A 15,042-nucleotide genomic window follows, 5' to 3' on the forward strand; every position below is an offset into this window, starting at 1 on the left:
GTTTTTTGCTGATGTTGGGAAACTTTGAAATCAGTCCAGGAACATCTAGTATCTCTCAGAAAATTCAAAAGAAAAACTTTCAAAAAGAAAGAGGGCATCAAGAAAATTGGAAAAGTTTCAGCACTGACACAAACAGTTCTCTGCAAAGCTTTGATCTTTTCCATATGATGTTAAAATTAAATCAAATGGTATCATTTTTGGCATGAAAGAAGCTTTGTTCTCAAGGCAGCCAGCAAATAAATAAATAAAACACAATTTTGAGCTTCTATTTTGAGAGGTTTGTGACATACCGAAAGTCAGTCTACCAGCTTATGTGGGACATCTGTCAATCTTTTTACCGGTTCTCCACATCTACATGTGCATCCTCTGTTGCAACTCCACTTTTTCAAAAACGTATACCATTCAGTGTGTTTTCCAATGATGAGAAAGCCTTCAGAGCAGGAGCCATCAGAATTTGATGTGAAGAATATATGTATCCAAAAAGTGCACTGAGAATAGTAAGAAAAAGTCACATTGCTAATCGAGCTGGCAGAAAAAGAACACATCCGTTGTGACACCTGGGAGGACGAGCTAAAAATTGCTCCTCTCCGAGGCAATCCTGACAGATACTGCTATGAAGAACCATTCCCCGAGACAAAGAGAGTTCCGGACATCCAGTTCAGCTAACCCACACCAGAATTTCAGTATAGCTTGTCTTCTCTTGGCTTTTGTGGCTTTGGTCCAGAATTGATGCCGTTTGGACTTATTGCTGCTCCATATGTCTATAAAAAGCTTCCGCAGAGTTGCCAGGCTTTTCCCACTGTGCCCTCGTACCGTGCAGCATATCTCCTACCCCATCTGAGCACGCTCAGATAACACTAGAGACGGATGCATGCTTAACACCTCTCTTGCAATGTTGTCCTCTATCAGTCACTGATGCTCAAGCACTTAGGAAACCTCCCCCTTCCCTCTCTCTCTCCCTCATTCACTCACCCTCAAACACTCGCATTCGTTCTCTATGATCTCTCTTCCATAACTCTTCCCTCCTCTTTCATACTTGCTACCGTACACACACACTACCCTTTAGTCCCACTCACCCTTGTCCTGTCACTTCCATCCTACTTCCGACAAACGCATCAATTCATGTAGACTTCCAAGCTCGCTCTCTGCTCAGATCTTTTCAACCACTTGCCACCTCAGTTGGGGAACCAAATTAATTCAATTCAGTGTTGCAGTGCAGGCTCGTGAATCGTGAATGCGACGGCTCTGCAGCAATAGAAGCGGACCAGATTATCCCATTTAGATCAGTAATGAATAGTAGACAGATGCAAGTACATCAGGAAACCGCTCGTCCTAACCATAATTATGTGCAAGAGATGCTTCAGCCTCCTGTATTCATTTTCCTGTTGCTCTCTTCAAATCACGCATCGACCAGGGGACTGTGTCAGCAAGTTTGAAATTCTAATTTACCTTTCTATAATGGTTCTTCAAAACATCCTGCGAGGCTTGTCCCAAACAAAGGCCCTCATTATTTCTTAGGTGTCTCTGGTGGGAACGAGAAATATTGGGGAAAAAACAACAGTGTTTAACACAAAACAAGCAGTTGTTTGAAAAGTGTATTCAGGCATATGGTGCCGAACAGTCATCTAGAATAACAGATACAATTTGAGATGAAAGTATTGAGGAAAGGTAACATGACCATTTGTGCTGTGAATATTAAAGATGCCTCAAATAGTCAGACTTGCTAGGGAAGGTGTGCTTTTACTTTTGGAGCATTTGGACAATTTTATCCTTGCAGATGGTCAAACATGCCAAAATAATTGAAAGGATAGATCTGAATTTCAAAATCTCTGGTAGCCCTTCGGGCAGGTAGATTTTGGTAGCCCGAAAAATAATAACTAGCCCAAAAAAAAAAATTAAAAATTAAAATTAAATATAGAATATCAGGAGTCTAATCGTCAATCAAAAATATTTTCAATACACAAATATCAACAAATATGAAGAAAGGAATTTGATTTCACTATTTACAAGCTATCTGCAGATTTATGACCCATTTTAAGAGCTGCACAAGTAAAATGAACAGTATGAGCGGAGTTGGACAATGTCTATGGTAACATAAAATGACATAAAGTCATAAAATGACATGATTTACAGTTCAGATACAGGTTTTCACAAAAACAAAAATCTTATTCAACAGCATTTCAGCCTTAGACCATTTTTATGAAAAGGGATAAATCAAGTATATAAATTAGTATATTAAATGAAAACAAATAAATATTACTGTCTAATTGTTTAGATTTTTAGAAGGCACATTAACTTCTTTCTCATTTACAACACTATGTGTTTGTTGCTTAAAGACAATGCTCGATATTTGCATTGATCTGACCATAGAAGAAAGCCTTATTGGAAATGCAAATTCATTCTCTGCCATGAGGTAGTGCTTTAGGAGCAGCTTAATATAGCGGTTTCCAGAACACAATGCAGCACCGCCCGCGCTCATAAATGCTGCTTTATCAGGCATTATAGGTAAGATGAAAAAAAAAAAAAAGATTTTCGAAAAAAATGTCATTTTCCGTCGGTCTTAGTACATGATGTAACTACAGAAGAGTCAAACTTTAAATAGGAAAATTATCGAAACTCTTTGGTCATTTTTGAGCGAGATGCTAATGGTCTAATCCGATTCAATGATCTATGCTAAGCTAAGCTAAAAGTGCTAACGCCAGACCCAGAGATCGGCTGAATGGATTCAAAAACGGTAAAACTCAACTGTTTAACTCTAGGGGAAATGTAAAATGAGCCTATTTCCAAAAGAAGTGGAGTGTTCCTTTAAGTTAAGTTAATCGATTTTCTGTCTACTCAAATCTACAGATTGGCTCTGATCTTTGCTAACTAGCATCAACGTCTCCAGACTGTAAATCTGTGGAAAATGGGGGCAAGAATCGTGTAGTGTATTCCAGCCTTAAGAGACTATAGATAAATTGACATTCTTTTAAAAATCGGTTTCATAATGAGGCTAGTTTCTGTGTTCATCAGTTTTATTGGTTTGTTTTATTTGATTTTTGAATGTTACTTAGCTGAACGTGGACTAGTATAGATGTTGCAATGTGCTAGTTATATTCATTATGAATATATAACTGATCAAATTGAATGCCTTGTTGCTTGATTCTAGTGTTGTTGTTATTTTGTGATTTGACTTTGTACCTTCAAAAAATATATATTTTTACAATTATTCTTTAAAAAAATGTCCTTAAAATAAACAAGATTTTTTTTATGGCCCTCAAATGAAGCTAATTGAATAGCCCTGACCTAAACACTCTAGCAGTGCATGGCAACCACTCTAACAACTCATTGCAATGCAATGAAAACAACTCAAAACACCCTAGCAGCCACAAAGCAATGCAATGTAACACTCAAAACACCCTAGCAACTGCAAAGCAACACAATAAAATACTCGAAACACCCTAGCAATCTCAAAGCAACACAACAAAACAGCTAAAACATCCTAGCAACTGCAAAGCAATGCAATGTAACACTCAAAACACCTTAGCAATTGCAAATCAACATAATGTAACGCTCAGAACACCTTAACAATCGCAAAGCAACACAATAAAACACTCAAAACAACCTAGCAATCACAAAGCAATGCAATGTAATGCTCAAAACACCCTAGCAATCACAAAGCAATGTAATGTAACACTCAAAGCACCCTAGCAATCACAAAGCAATGCAATGTAATGCTCAAAACACCCTAGCAACCACAAAGCAATGCAATGTAACACTCAAAACACCCTAGCAACCTTAAAGCAATGCAATGTAACACTCAAAACACCCTAGCAATTGCAAAGCAAATATAAAACACTCAAAACACCCTAGCAACCTCAAAGCAATGCAATGAAATGCTCAGAAGTCGGAACATCCTAACAATCACAAAATAATGTAATATAATGCTCATATTCATAACACCCTAGCAATCACAAAGCAACACAATAAAACACTCAAAACACCCTAGCAACCACAAAGGAATGCAATGTAACACGCAAACACCCTAGCAACTGCAAAGCAATGCAATGTAACGCTAAGAACACCCTAGTAACCACAAATCAATGCAATGTAACACTCAAAACACTAGCAACCACAAAACAATGCAATGTAACACTCAAAACGCCTTAGCAACCACAAAGCAACACACTGTGGCGTGCAGAATTTGCATGTTCAAACACTACTCACATTTGCTTTAGAAAATATTCCTAGTTGTTTAGCAGTTGTTGTTTAGATGCTTGACACTTTCCATGGAAGCATGTTCACAGGCACTAAAAATGTATTGAAGTGCTCCATTTTATTAAAAGTTGGAACTGAGGACTAAATGCTGAGCTTTTGAGATTTGCAGAAAGCTAATGCAATCCTAATTGCATGTGTGGCAATTTATGCATGCATTTAGGGCGAAGTACTAGCTGTTGAAGGAAACTTATTTCACTTCCATAAAATGATGATGCAAATGGTTTTGTTTTCATTCACTACTAACTGAATTCTTGTCCTTGAAACAGAATACTAGCTCAGAAGATTTTTGTAATCCGTTCGTCTCATAGCTAAATGCATTTCTTTCTGAAAAGACTGAAACAAAAACACAGTTCCTGATTTCATACAGTCTTTTCACTGAATGCAACTTCAGTGTTTCAGTGAAATGTTATATCAAGGTCTTTCATTCAAGAAGATATGCTGCTTCTGTGAAACTCTTTCAAACAGTAGTATGCTAATGTTGTAATTATATTTAGTTCAATGAGTAGCATAGTAGCATCTCATAAATAAAATATGGTTATTTAGCATTTTTATTCAGGTTTGTATACATTTTGTCAGTTTAGTCAAGGAGTCAAGATACAGATGTTATAAATGACAGATGACATTCCTTCAGATTGATATTATTGTCTTGAAAATACTAACCCTCACTTACAAAGCCCTTCATAACCTTTTCCTTCATATGTATCTGAATTACTTCAACATTTTTGCAAATGTAGTAAATCATGTAGTATTCTAAACATATACACAATAAATAATGCTGAGTATACACACCATGTACTATAAATAAACAAGTGTTGTGGTATGATAGTGTGCTTTTTTCAGTAAGTAGAGACCAAATATGAAATCCACCCAGGCTTTTAGTGCCATCTACTGATGGATGTGCAATTCAAAACAGAAAATGTGAAGTTTTGCTTTGGCAACTTGCTCAAATAATAACTTTATTTTTAGCTAATAATAATAATATTTTTTTATGTAATGCGAGTAACTGTCATGGTTTTCATTTTAGGTTTAGTTGACTATAACAGTTTCATGACCCCGAATGGACTCAGACACAGAATGCAACATTATATGTTTATTATCCATCAGGGAGAGACAAAATAATATAAAAGTAATACAAAATGAACCAAAAACAATTAATCTCAAACTTCAAAAACAACCACCTTCAGAAATCACAACTATTGAGCTTCATGTTTGCATGATTGATTGACTGAGTACAGATTTTCTCAGGAAAACTATCATGTTAAAGTGTTTGCGTTGCATTAAATACAAATTAAGTACACTAAACATAGTAACTGAGGGAAAAAAATATGGCTAAATTGATATTAGTACAAAATAATTTCAATGTTTGACCCTTATAAGTCAAGAAAAATTACTAAAAAATAAAGAGAAGTACATAAAAAAAAACCTGTAAAATGTACTGGACTGTAGTTCCTGTCTCCAAGTCAACAATACATTCCACTTTAGACGTGACAAAATAATTAACATCTACACACACACAGAGTGCCTTTGTACACATGGCACAAGGTTTGGTTCAATTCACAAATTTACCAAGCACCACACACAACTCACTATACAAAGACAACTATCTGTTTTGTGTTACTCTACTGGCATCTTTCCACTCACTTAACTTTACAGTATGAACAAGGCTTTATCTACTGGTGGGATACATAGGCATGAAGATCTGGGCACAAAAAAACATGGCGGGTCTTGGAAAGGACAGTGACCTTAGCTTTTGCTGGTGCGGCTGAAATATAACATTCACACTTGTTGATGTGATCAGATCATGCATGACAGATGTCGATATTGCTTCTGTCAGTGTTTTCTTATTAGGCGACTGTCAGAAAACAAACAGGTAAAGTTTAATACATCCAGTCCACTAGAGAGCACAAGAGAACTGTGGATGTCAGTTAAGGACGAAACCTCAGTCAAAGCTGTGCACAGGAAGTCCTGTCTTACAAGCCCCACAATAGTGTACTAAACATCAGTTTGTGGAACAATTTACGCTCAAAACACCCAAATACACATCGAAACGTCAACAAAAAGATCTTTACAGAAACAAAAAAGCACAGAAAAACTCCCCAAACATACATGAATAGTATCACACATGGGCGTACTGAAGTTTCACAGTTCTTGAAATGATTAAAAGTATTTTACAAGCCTTGATAGAGACATTGAGATAACGTATTACATATACTGTACACTATTATTTTAGTCTATTTCATACTTTATTTTCATATAACTATGACCCAGTTCCGCAGTCAACCATCTATTCATCACTAACCAGCTCCGCAGACTGTAAATTCTAAATAAATGTTGCTATATATTACAAATCCACAATTTTCAAGTCCGAAAGAGTTTAAATAATCTCTACATATCTGCCATTTTGAATTTCACACAGAAATTGCTTGTCGATGCATAATAGAGAAAATATTTTCAGAAAAATCGTCAAACATGGACGTAACTTTGGGGAAATGGAAAGTATTACAATACATCACAATGAGAGTAATCAATAATTAATATGATACTGTATATATATTGAATTTGAGACAATATTACTTCATAGTGTGCTTTACTTGTAGGGTTTAAACCAGTGGGGAGTAAACCACCCAGAAGCAATATTTTACAGAAATTACTTAAATTCAGTCTGAGATTATACGCAAAAACAGTTACGATTTCTGTGACAACGAGAACGTTAAAATATCAGCCTTCATCGCAGATTCAAATCATAATGGATTGAAATATATATAACAAGCCTGTAGCTAAGAGTAGATTAAATATTTACTCTATTTGAGAGCTCAACTAATGTACAAATGTACAACATGTACATGTACAAATATTTCGTCCAGTTGATTTCGTTAGCCGAACCTCGGCTACAGTACATCAGCAGTAAAATGATACGATTAAATCCTGAGGTAAAGAAAACAATGTTAACAAGCACAACCACAATCACCAAAACCTCAACAGCCTTTAACACAAATGAAAATACATAACAACTAAAACAACGTAAACATATGGCTTTCCTTGTACCTTCAGAGAAAAAGAAAACAAACTTTCTTTGCACTTGATGTAAAGCGCTCAACACAAACAATGTAACGTTTATAAGCTTCCCAGCTAACAAAAATGTTCTAAGAACGTTTTGCTAATTTGCTAAGTTCTCTGAACGTTCAAAATGTAACCGTTTTTAAATGTTTCGTTTTTTTCTTAGTTACACAAATTTTAACGGAACATTTTGCAAACATTATGTGAATGTGTTCCCTGAACATTCTGAAACAAGTAGTAATATTTAAAAAAACATTAGTTGAACATCCAGCTAAAACGTTTTAGAAGAAAAACTTTCCATGAATGGTGCATGAATAGCATAGCTAACATTTGAGAACATTATTAAAGACCATATAACTTTGAACAAACATTGGGCGTTACTAGAACGTTAGTTCATAACTTTGAGAGAACATTGCCAAAGTTCTCAGAACGTTCCCTGCTAGCTGGGTTTATACTTTTTCAACTGCGAGATCAAGTAAATACCAGTCAATGTACTTACAAAAGCTAATAATTTCTCTGAGAGTAAAGATGTGGTTGCTAAATAGTGGAAATGTGTTCTTGAATTCAAACAGCCAAACAAAACATAGAACTGGCTTACAAACACCACACAGACGAATCTGAGAATCTAGTTACTATAGAAACAGCTTTGGAATGTTTCCTTACTGTTGCTCTAGTTCAGCCATGTTTGAAATACGATAAGTGGAGAAACACGACATAACCGTTAATTAAATCTGCCGTAATACCACATGGTGAGACTGATAGTTTCCTATTGAGGGGTTCTAAATACCGAAAGCAACTCTTTAACCTATCACACACTTCACAGTTTAAGCAAAAGCTTATGCATTGTTGTAGTGGTGGAAATTCATTTAAATTCAAATTGGTCTTGATTTATCTTTTTTTCTCCCTTCCCCCGTTTCAACCACTGACTTTATCCCTCTGCAACGCCCTCCCAAATATCCTGTTTCTGTCCCCTCCCCCCATTGTGACTGAATAGGGTCTACATTGGCTCGTCGTAGTTGTAGGTTGGGGCGGCCGAGTACTGCTGACCCTGCACGGCCCCCTGTGCAGCCCCCATAGCTGCCTGCTGTGCTGCCTGCTGGACGTGAGGGTTCTTCCAAGCGCCGGTGGTCCATTCTTCCTGAGCCTTGCTCATGCTGCCCCCGCTGCCACGGTAGAAGTTGTGAACCTGACACAGAAGGACAATTTATTGCACAAAAGTTGCCCTTTTATAGCTCAGAAGATCACCTGTCCTAACCAAGCAACAAGTTGTTTAGTTCAAAATAAGAATATATTTGAATATATTTAATATACAGATTGCTTTTATTTAAACATTAGCTTTACTACAAAATATCTACTTTGCTCAGGAATCCTAAGAAAATAGACCATTGTCAGCATTTAGAGGATAGAGCTATAAAATTAGACACAGGGATATAATTGTGACCAATATGTTAGTCAGTAATTATTTTCATAGAACCTATAAGCAATAAATGGCAAATATTTGATGATAATAATAATAGTCTAAAATAATCACACGCACACAAAAAAAAACTTGGTAAAGACTACTGTTACTAGTGTTTTTGTTTTTTAAGATTAAAAATAGTATCTGATATGTAAGCCAATAATTAATTGCATACAACCAATAACTGATAAATGGCAGATAATAAATAAAAAGACTATAATATTTGTCTAAAATAATAATAAAATCAATTGTTTTCAAAGTGAGTTTAGGCATCACAAAATTTAAGATACAGGGGCAGAACATGTATATATTTATATAATTTCATAGTAAATCAATATCACACGAAGAGTGCCGTTTTTTTCTCCAAAAATCAGCATGATTACATATAGATTTTTTACAACAGGTCAATAAACAAGAAGTTAATTAAGAGACTTTTTTTGCATATGTAATGGTACTTTTACTTGAGTAGAATCATTCCGTACTCTTTCCACCTCTGCTCTTGAGAAGCTCTAGAGCAGGGATCCTCAAATCTGGCCCACTCCTGCAGAGTTTAGCTCTAACCCTAATCAAACACACCTGAGCATGCTAATCAAAGTCTTCAAGATCATTAGAAAATCACAGGTAAGTGAGTTTGATCAGGGTTGGAGCTAAACTCTGCAGCAGATTGGCCCTCCAGGGAAAGATTTGAGGAACCCTGCTCTAGAGAAAATGTGAGATTACTGAGGATTTTAATTAAATTAATTACTGTAATTACTGTGTTGGAGAAAAATGATGTAAATCAGCTAAAAACAATATTGTTAATATTAAGGTATTACACACAGCAGAAATTAGTAATTGCTGGAATTTTAGGAAATACCCTGAGATATATATATATGTGTATATTCTGTGTATATTCAAAACAATGATGATGGAGGAAGAGTAACTGTACCTTGGTGAGGGCAATGAACGAGAGAAAAGCCACCGCAGTGAACATTATGGTTGGAATCAGCATAACAACAGCAGAGCCAATATTAGTGCTGAAAAAAGTGATGGTGGCCAGCCAGCCACTGTAATACAAACACATAAAGAAGACATATTCTCCTCATTAACAAAGTAGTTAGAAAGTAAACTACATGCAAAGCTTGTATAAATTCAGAATAGAACGTAAAATCCTAATATAACCTAAACAGACCATAATACTTGTGCGCTAAAAATATTACATGACGCAAGAGAGTACATGAGTCATTTGAATTTCTATAGGGTAACTCAAACTGGAACTGACCCAGCTTTGCTGTATGTGTCCACACTATTGCTGGGCTGCAAATAACCCAGTTTGGGTTGTTTTGCAAACAACTTCTGGGTTAAACATGGACAAACCCAACCATGGGTTATTTTGACCTAGCATGTTGAGTTGTTTATTTAACCCATCATAACAGCCTATCTATCTATCTATCTATCTATCTATCTATCTATCTATCTATCTATCTATCTATCTATCTATCTATCTATCTATCTATTTATATATCTATCTCATTTCTTACACACAATAAGCAGTTCTTACCATACTCCCCATCCTGGGATTCCAACAGCCTGGATGATACTAATCACCACTTGTGCCATGAAGACGAAAAAGAACACCATGAAGTTGAAGGAACTGTCTGTCCTATGAAAGAAAGAGTGAACTGCATTAGGGTTGTACACAGTGACATGATTACAACTCAAAGACTTCTCAGAAACATCTCAGAAGCCACAGCATTAATTGAACTCACTTGAAGGCCTTGTAGATGGGCCTAAACCAGCATACGTATGAGCATGGGGTGAACAGTATCAGCCACAGAATGGCCATCCCAAAATTGGTTGCCCCGCCCCCTCCACACATCCATGCTAGACAGCCAATCAGGTTAACTGCTAGGGTGGCACTATTCACTGTGAGTGAAAAAAAGTATGAATTTAATTTAAAATACTCATTCATTCATTTAATTCCATTCCATTAGAATGTATATCTAATTTCTAGGGCTGCCCCCTAATCGTTAGTCGACCAGGAGAGGCTTGATCAACCAAAATTTTATTAGTCACTTAGTCGCAGAAAAAAAATGAATAAAAAAATAAAATCCACAGGCGAAGTCATGCAGTCCGTAACTAACAGATCGTTAACGGCTTGTCTATACAGTAGCTTACATCGGGCAGGACATCCAAACGCTCGCCTATCATTCATCCACAACAAATATGGCTTTTCATCTGAAATATGTATTAGCATCTTTACATGGCTGCTCAATCTAATGTTAACCTAGAGAAATTTGCACTATTCAAGTGTATGTGTGGAGTGTGGAGCTGAACAGTAGCTCACTGCAGGACAGATGGAGGCACCGGTGTGCTCACTTGCTCTTAAAATACTCCAACATTTTTGGTCATACAGATAAGAGTAATACATCTTTCAAATCTGTAAAGACTCTAAGTTTATTTGTGTGCACTCACAATAACAACAAAACGCGCTTTTGTAAAATAATGAAAGCAAACATGACGCTTTCTGCCGTCTCAGTCTCTGAACTTGAGAGCGAAACTGCGTGTAGCCTATATCTTTGCCTTACAGACATGAAAAAATATATCTGTACAGACTTTCAAATGAACCAATACAAATGGAAGACAAATATTCTCAGATTATGTAATCCGTATGAAACATATAGGCATATCCACTGCGGAGGTGACAAGTCAGTGTCGCCGACTTCATCTCTTAAGCCGAAAACAAAGAAAGCACTAGTTTATCAAATTATTAAAATGTTAATGCAGTCTCCTTACTGTTTTTCCCAGACGCATTCATAATCATTACTTCTGCGGTGCGCTGTGGCGAGCTTTATGCATGTACTTGAGCGCTTATTAGGCTATGTAGGCATTTAAAGGCTCATTATAATGATTTAAATGGTTTATTAAAAAACGTGCGATTAGTCGACTAATGCTTAAAATGAACGTCAAGTAGTCGACCAGAAAAATCCTTAGTTGAGGGCAGCCCTACTAATTGCATTTGTTTCATAATTTGATGTTGTAGATGAGTGCATTACAAGGAAAACATAAATTATCACATTTATCCGAACAGGGCACATACCGAAAAATGTGCACATGTATGACACACAGTGACTAAAATCTAACTGCCAAGTAATCTAAGCCTAATCTAGAATATGTTTTAGATACTAACACAAGTTTACATTTATCTCCACAAACACTTACTTTCTCAACTCCCAGACCCATTTCAAAATAGTTCCCAATTTGTGAGCCAACAAAAAAAAAGGGATTTTGTAAATATTCTACATGTCAAAAGCAAATCTAATGCTTGTGATTCACATTATAGCATAGTAAACTGGACAACAACACAAGAGTAATGTGACACCCCATATCCAGATCAAAATCCAAAACCTGTCTGTACAAGTTTTCCTGTGTCTGTTTCTCTCAGTGTTTACAGTGAAAACAAAGGTTACACTGTAAAGGCAAATAGAGCCACATGATTGTTATCTACTTAGTGCACACACCACAATGAACATTAAACAATATGCACTGAGAATACTGCAAAAATATATAATATGTGCTGAAATATGAACGTACATATCCATAGGTAATACAGTCGTTTACACATTGTACGCCACTGGTCTGGGATCTCGTTGAAGTCTTGGTAAAAACATGGTTTCAGTGGAATGAACCGTGGAAGAGGAGGGAAATTGTTTTCTGTGGGGGAAAAAACACAAATCAAAACTTATCTCATTGAGTTCTGGTTCACCAACGAAACTAATAAAAATACCATAGTACTATTGGACATGTACCATGGTAGGACCACGATGTACATTACAGTACCATGTAAATACCATGGCCCTTAAATATGTTAACAATTCAGTTTGGTCTAAGAAAAGTGTAAGCTCTCACCTGCCATGGAGATTCTTTTTTGAGATCACCAACGTCAAACTTTAATATTTAAAAACCTGTAAAAGCACACATTACAGACACACAACAAATTCATATACTGAATGAAACACTGTAGAGAGTGCGCATAATTCAACAGGTTATAACATCATTAGTATATTCCAGCATGAAAGGGAAGCTTATCTTTCGAAATCTGTCTAAAATTTGCTAAGTCTAACCCTGCACTGTAAAAACAATTCCGTGAAATTTACAGTAAAAAACCGGCAGCTGTGGTTGCTGGAATTCTACTGTAAAAAAACGGTAACAACATTTTAGGTTTTACGGTTTTAACTTAAATTTACAGTTAAATACCGTAATTTAATTAACTGAATATACCAACCTATTGCAGTCCTGAAATCTGTTTTGCATCTTTGAAATACACTGATAACCACCAAATGCAGGTGGTGATGAGAAAATCACAAGATGAACCAAAGCCCATCACAAGCAGCTTTTAAATAATAACATATATAGAAGGTGCACAGCGTCATTCACACAAGCACTAAACACCATCATAGTGAGACTCATTAAACTGAAATATGCAATAAACATTAATTTAACAACATTAGCTGTAACATACAACCCTAATAAACATAACTGATGATAAAAAGAACTAAGAAGAACATGGTTATTTCAATGAAAAAACATCAAATTCAAAATAAATTTGAAATGCAACGCAGGGAATTCTGGGAATGTCAGTTTAAATTTGTAAATTTTACAGGAATTTATTGTTAACCATTTAACAGGTTTTTACTGCAGCATTTTCACTGTTTTTTACCGTTAAAATCACGATCATTTTTTACAGTTTGGTAACAATGAAATAACCTGAGTAAACACAATTTAGCACACAAGCTAGATCCCTAGTAAAGCAAATGATTCCTTCGTATTACAAACATGACATCTATAAACCTTAAGCAGCCTGCAAGACTGACCATGTTTACATGCACATTATTTTCAGAATGGTTAATATTCTGATAATACAGCAACTTGTTAGTATAATTTATTTACTGATTTAAAAACTTTGTGTTTGTAGAACAAAAGGTAAAAATATATTTACCAGAAAAAAATATTTTATAAATCCAAAGCTTACAAATCTTAAAACTATTTCTAAAAGCCCAAAGGAAATTCCCAAATTTGCCTCCAAACTGACAGATCTACTGAATATAGCTTTATTTTTTACACCTGAAATTACTTATATTTAGAGATTCACATAATATATTAATTCACAGTAAATATTCCAAACGAGATTAATATTCCAAGTACTAACATTTTTATAAAACTCAAATTCATGGCAATCAGGTTATTTGCATGATCCTAAAATAAAATAGTAATATAACAATATTTCTGAAAATATAGTGATTGCATACTGTAAAGTTGGATTGTTATTATCATAACCTCTGATTTGATCCTTGAAATGTATGAGGAATACCGGTTTATGAGGCCTGGTAACGGAATCATACATTATTTGAGCAACACAACAGTCAAGACGACACGATTAGAGTTGCGATGCTTCGAACAATTCGAATCGTTTGTTAGCGATGATTATAAATCGATTATTTGTTGCGAATATTCACCAACCTTTATTCGTAGCGGCTAACTAGTTATTTATAATATAGCGTTTATGCGTAGAGATTATTATTATCAGCCGTTATTTGTAGCGATTATTATCAACGATGGCAGGTTTTTCTCGCTCGCATCTAGCCAAACCCGATTGCAATGTGAAGGGCATGTAGTTCACAGATATGAAACGATAATCTAGTTGCCATAACGTTATATTCCATTCATCCAAATGGGAGGTATCATTATAAAACGTAAGATAAGACTCGAAGGAGAAAACGAAAGCAAAAGAATATTTATCAAAAGCATTTCACTCTTTTCAGAGCGGTATCGAGGTCGAGCTGAGCGCCCTTCAAGGGAAAAGATGGTGCTGAACGGGTGTTTTATTTAACAGTGCAAGCGAAGATTGCATGCATTTCTGATTTGACCTGCATGGAAGACACAATACATCTGTTCTGAGTGCATAAATGTGAAAAACACGGGTGAGAAAGTGAAAAGCATCGGTGGAAACCGTTCCCCTTACCTTCTCGCGCGTTCACCCAAGAATATGTTGCCGATGCACGCGTCCTCTCGCATCAAATAAACCACTTTCCATTCAAATGATCGATGCACTTGTGATGGGGATGTTATCTTATCAAATCCGTTATCTTATGAGATGATATTGGGAATATGGGAGTGAAAACAATCACGTCACGGTATTCCTACACACGCACGCGCGTCGATGAGCATCCGTTCCGCGAGGGATGAGCGCGTGCGATGCTGAGTAAATCAGGCCTCTAGACTCGCGATAC

At 36.0% G+C, this 15,042-nt stretch overlaps 1 protein-coding gene across 2 annotated transcripts; it reads right to left on the reverse strand.

Annotated features, from left to right (window-relative positions):
* Positions 1-5,333: 5,333 nt before the first annotated feature.
* On the reverse strand, positions 5,334-14,989 carry LOC306866388 (secretory carrier-associated membrane protein 5-like). 2 transcript variants are annotated; one of them, XM_079411573.1, is made up of 7 exons: positions 14,775-14,989; positions 12,662-12,717; positions 12,347-12,466; positions 10,522-10,678; positions 10,314-10,415; positions 9,702-9,819; positions 5,334-8,500 (listed from the first exon to the last, which is right to left on the reverse strand). In XM_079411573.1, exons 2-7 carry the CDS (start codon positions 12,666-12,668, stop codon positions 8,312-8,314), a joined length of 693 nt encoding a protein of 230 aa, XP_079267699.1. In that variant the 5' UTR covers positions 12,669-12,717; positions 14,775-14,989; the 3' UTR covers positions 5,334-8,311. The 2 variants fall into 2 exon arrangements, with proteins under 2 accessions (XP_079267699.1, XP_079267700.1); XM_079411574.1 differs by having other exon boundaries at positions 11,975-12,466.
* Positions 14,990-15,042: the final 53 nt, after the last annotated feature.

This window comes from Barbus barbus (assembly GCF_936440315.1).
Source record: "Barbus barbus genome assembly, chromosome: 48".
Taxonomy (NCBI): Eukaryota; Metazoa; Chordata; class Actinopteri; order Cypriniformes; family Cyprinidae; genus Barbus; species Barbus barbus.